The sequence below is a fragment of the Glycine soja genome, chromosome 15 (assembly GCF_004193775.1).
Source record: "Glycine soja cultivar W05 chromosome 15, ASM419377v2, whole genome shotgun sequence".
In the NCBI taxonomy this organism is placed as follows: domain Eukaryota; kingdom Viridiplantae; phylum Streptophyta; class Magnoliopsida; order Fabales; family Fabaceae; genus Glycine; species Glycine soja.
This window is the reverse complement of record NC_041016.1, coordinates 1743954-1748122: the sequence shown is the minus strand read 5'-3', so window position 1 is coordinate 1748122 and position 4169 is coordinate 1743954. Positions and strand designations below refer to the sequence as shown.

The 4169-nt window shown below is 36.2% G+C and overlaps 1 protein-coding gene across 1 annotated transcript; it reads left to right on the top strand.

Moving 5' to 3' along the window:
- The first annotated feature begins 588 nt into the window (after positions 1 to 588).
- LOC114387723 (transcription factor bHLH87-like) lies at positions 589 to 3237 on the top strand. The gene is made up of 2 exons (XM_028347929.1): positions 589 to 1419; positions 1600 to 3237. Exon 2 carries the CDS (start codon positions 1692 to 1694, stop codon positions 3009 to 3011), a length of 1320 nt encoding a protein of 439 aa, XP_028203730.1. The 5' UTR covers positions 589 to 1419; positions 1600 to 1691; the 3' UTR covers positions 3012 to 3237.
- The last annotated feature ends 932 nt before the right edge of the window (positions 3238 to 4169 follow it).

The following is a 4169-nucleotide window of genomic DNA, read 5'->3' as shown; positions in this document are numbered from 1 at the left end:
GATTACCTAAAAGAAATAATCCTATTCAAACATATTTGTAAGCCAGATCCTTTCCATGCCCAATTGTGTATTGCATATTTTTCTTCATAACAACTGTTTCTCTTATATCACACTTCTTTATAACACAATTCACCTATTACAGGAAATTTCAGCTGTTGTTATATATTGTAGATAAAAAAAATGACTTGAAAAAGGAGACCTTACTAAATATCACCAGTTAGATTCTTTACCAGAGATTTGATGAATACTTTGTACCTATGGTATGACAAAAAAAATACACATTTGGTCAAGGGATTAGAGAAGATGAAATTGGGGTTTCCTATCCTTAATACAACTGGTAAAGCATTTACATAAAAAGCAGAGCATAGATGCAGAGGAGTCCTATATAATATATGCAAGCAAAACTCATAAATTTGACTCATCCAGTTCACTAAGTTTTCGATGTAGAGCATTTCAAATTGCAAAAAGTTGAATCTTACATCAGTACTGTGCTTCTGATTTAATCAGTAGATTCCTCAAAGAATTTACCACCCCGACTTAAACAATTACGCTAGTAGAAAGTGAAAAACATCACAAGGCTATGATTAAAACTATGATTAACAAAAATCTTTGAAAAGAGAGTGATGCTGTAACAGATGCTCTCTCTTTCACTGTAACTTTACAGTGCGCATGGAATATCCATAAGCAACCAAAAAGAGGTCAGAGCTTTCCCCACTTAAAAAGAATACAAAAAGATAAAAAAAATATTCAATCAGCTGAGATTCAAAATTTTCATGCTCCCTGTCTGCAAAAATATAGTCTTACACACCCATTAGCCTTATCTTTTCCAAAAACCATTGTACTGCTCAAAAACTGTTAAAGCATATTAAATACCCTCTCCTTTTTCTTTCCTCACATAATACATGATCAATGTCTATTTATTGCACAATTTCCTGACATAATTGTTCAAGTTCCAATATTTTTTTTTATTGTAAAAGCTTATACCTTTTGTTCTTCCAATCTATATAAGCTTCCATTCAACAAACAAACACACACTGCATCATCAGTACTGGTATTCCATGGCATCTGAAGGTACAACCTTTATTCTCTCACTTTTTATTCTCTCATCTGTTTGTTAAACGTATTTGGTCAATGTTTTCAAGCACAGAACTAAACTTAAAGTCATTGTGTTACTGTTCATAACGAAACAGTACATAAAATTCAGTTGCCCCATCTGACATAAGCTTCGGTTGTTTTCTTTCTCTCTATCTCAATCTCCATCCTACTCAATTGAACAAGGCAGTTAATGCAACTACCAGATTGTACGAAACTGCAGATGCATCTTCTTCTGTTCAGTTACTGACTCAAGCAAGGATTCTTCTCATCCTGTTGGCTCTTGGGTTAGTGTTCTAGTTTTGGAAGCACCTGGATCTAGCGTTGGTAAGCCCTTCTTCACATTATCTATATATGTACCTAAACATATATATTATTGGTTTCCTCTAGTCACCTGGAGGCAATCCAGTTCCACATACGATTTGTAACTAAATATATAGTTGGAAATATATATGTTTTGGCCTATATATGTATGCTATCTAATATAGTCTTCAATATGATATATAGGTAATTAAGAAGGATCAGTTTGTCATTCAGCTTTCAATTGGATCTCTTTTAGTTTCACTTCATCAGTGATAGTTGTCAAAGTAGTATCATCAATGGATGGTCTAAGTTGGGATGCCTCATCACAACTTGTTGCTAACACACCGGTCTTGTGGAGCACTCAGTCTCAAGACCTTGAAGGAGACTATCATCATTCCATGCCCCACCTAAGTTCAAGTGTTCTGAATAATCAAACAGGCTATGCATATCCCAGTTCTGAAAAGGCGAGGGGCATGGTTCAGTTATCCACTATGTCTGAGATAATGAGTATGATGCCAAACACAAATCTGCCACAAAGAATTACAGCAACCATGCCTGTGAAATCAGGAGCAGCTGGAGCCAGTTGGGAAGAGGCTTTAATATCCCAATCATGCCCATCCCTTTCGGTGAATTATGTAGCAGATCTCAACAAGGCCCACCAACAACAACAACAGCTTATCAATGGCACACAAAACGGCAAGGCTACTACCTGCTCTCTTGATCAGTCAATTGATTGCTTGCTTTCAGCTACTAATAATAGTAACACAGACGCGTCTGTCGAAGATGATGGGATTTCGATGATTCTCTCTGACTGCAGAAACCTATGGAGTAACTTCAGTTATGGCAGTGCAGCTTCCTCTGGTGAATCTGATAGCAATGCTTCCATTAATGCTAGAAACAGTGACATGCGGTATCCATCAGTCAGTGAGCTGGATGAATCAGTGTCTCAAAGTTTCTCTGATCAATATCTCAGTCAAGTAAGAGTCATAGATTCTGAAGTTATTTGCACAAAAAGGAGCAGTAGTTCATGCTTCAGCATTGCTCAGAATTCTTCTGCCACTGAAGGTGGTTTCAGGCTTATCTCAGAGACTTCACCAAAGTCCAAGAGACCCAGATGGATTCATAAGCATCCTGGTTCATCAAATATCAACTTCCAGCAGCCAAATTCATCTGTGACACCTTCCTTTGAAGAACCTGATCCTGAGGTCATAGCACAAATGAAGGAAATGATATATAGGGCTGCAGCTTTTAGGCCAGTGAACTTGGGCCTTGAAGCGGTGGAAAAGCCAAAAAGGAAGAATGTTAGGATATCAACTGATCCACAGACAGTGGCTGCCAGGCAAAGAAGGGAGAGAATAAGTGAGAGGATTAGGGTTTTGCAGAAGATTGTGCCTGGTGGAAGCAAGATGGACACTGCATCAATGCTTGATGAAGCAGCAAACTACCTCAAGTTTCTCAGATCACAAGTCAAAGCACTGGAAAATCTAGGCAATAAGCTTGACACAATGAATTGTCCTCCCACTAACATAGACTTCTCTTTCAACCCTTCTTTTCCCATACAAACACATTTCCCCATCCAAAACCCTAGCAGCCACATCCAATATTCCAAGGGTTGAAAACTTGACATGATTATTATCATGAAAGAAAAGATGTAAAAAGGGATCTGAGAACCTATAACTTCTAATTTTATTCCATCCAATGACTATGATTAACATATGCTCATGTCCTAGCCAAAACTGCAATTTTGTTCATTAGTAGTCGTTCATGTAATTTTCTTCTCAGAATATCTACAGTGAGACTTGTTTAAAATTCTCATTAATGATCTAGTTGCTATTTTTATTATGGGCTTGCACGAGTGAGTGAATAAGGTACTTTTGGTTACACTAATGCTTTTGATGCTTCCACGGCAATTACATTTTATTACTTTCACGAACGAAGATGGTTATAGTAAAAAAGTAGTGAAAGTAATGCAGAATGAGTTACATAACCTTTTAGCTCACAGAAAGGTCTGGCAATTATAACTCCCATGATTAAGATCAAGGGCTAGAAAGTGATTAATTTCCACTTTAAGTTCGTTTTAAAATAGTTTAATTCAACCTATGTACTTAAGTTGTTTTTTTCTTGGCGATCTTCAAGAGTTATTTTTTTAATAAGAATTTTGTTAATTAGCTAACCTATGTGAGAGACATTCTCTTAAGAGTAGTGAACTGAGTCAGTGGTCCGGTCTCCTTGATTCAACCCAAAGCGTGCTCTTGAAAATCACTCTAAACTCGTTGCTCAGCACGTGTATATTCTTCTTTTTTGGAAGAGGTGTTTGTCATAAGCAATATACAAATAAAACTTCTGTGTCTTGTTCAAAAGTTCTGAATAGAAGTTCTTGAATATTAGTGTAACTAATGATATTGTTAATGATGATGACTATGATAACGACGGCTACAACGAAACATGATGTGGCTAGAACATGGACTATTTTAATTTGGCTCGAATATCTTGGCTAAGCACATGCCTCTTTGATACTGTATCTGCATGTGGCATTTTGCAGTACAATATGAAACCCTTTCGGCCTTTCGTCTGTCATGCTTTAGAATTATTCCCACTTTTTGTTCACCATTGATCGATCATCAGCATATAATATCTCCCACTAATTTTTTCTTTCGATCCCAAGTTGTAAAACTAGTATTTTAGTTGTATATTATATGAAGTAAACAATTATTTTTATATGATTAAAATTTACAACAAATAACTGTTTTTAACATAAAGTGATATATTATAAT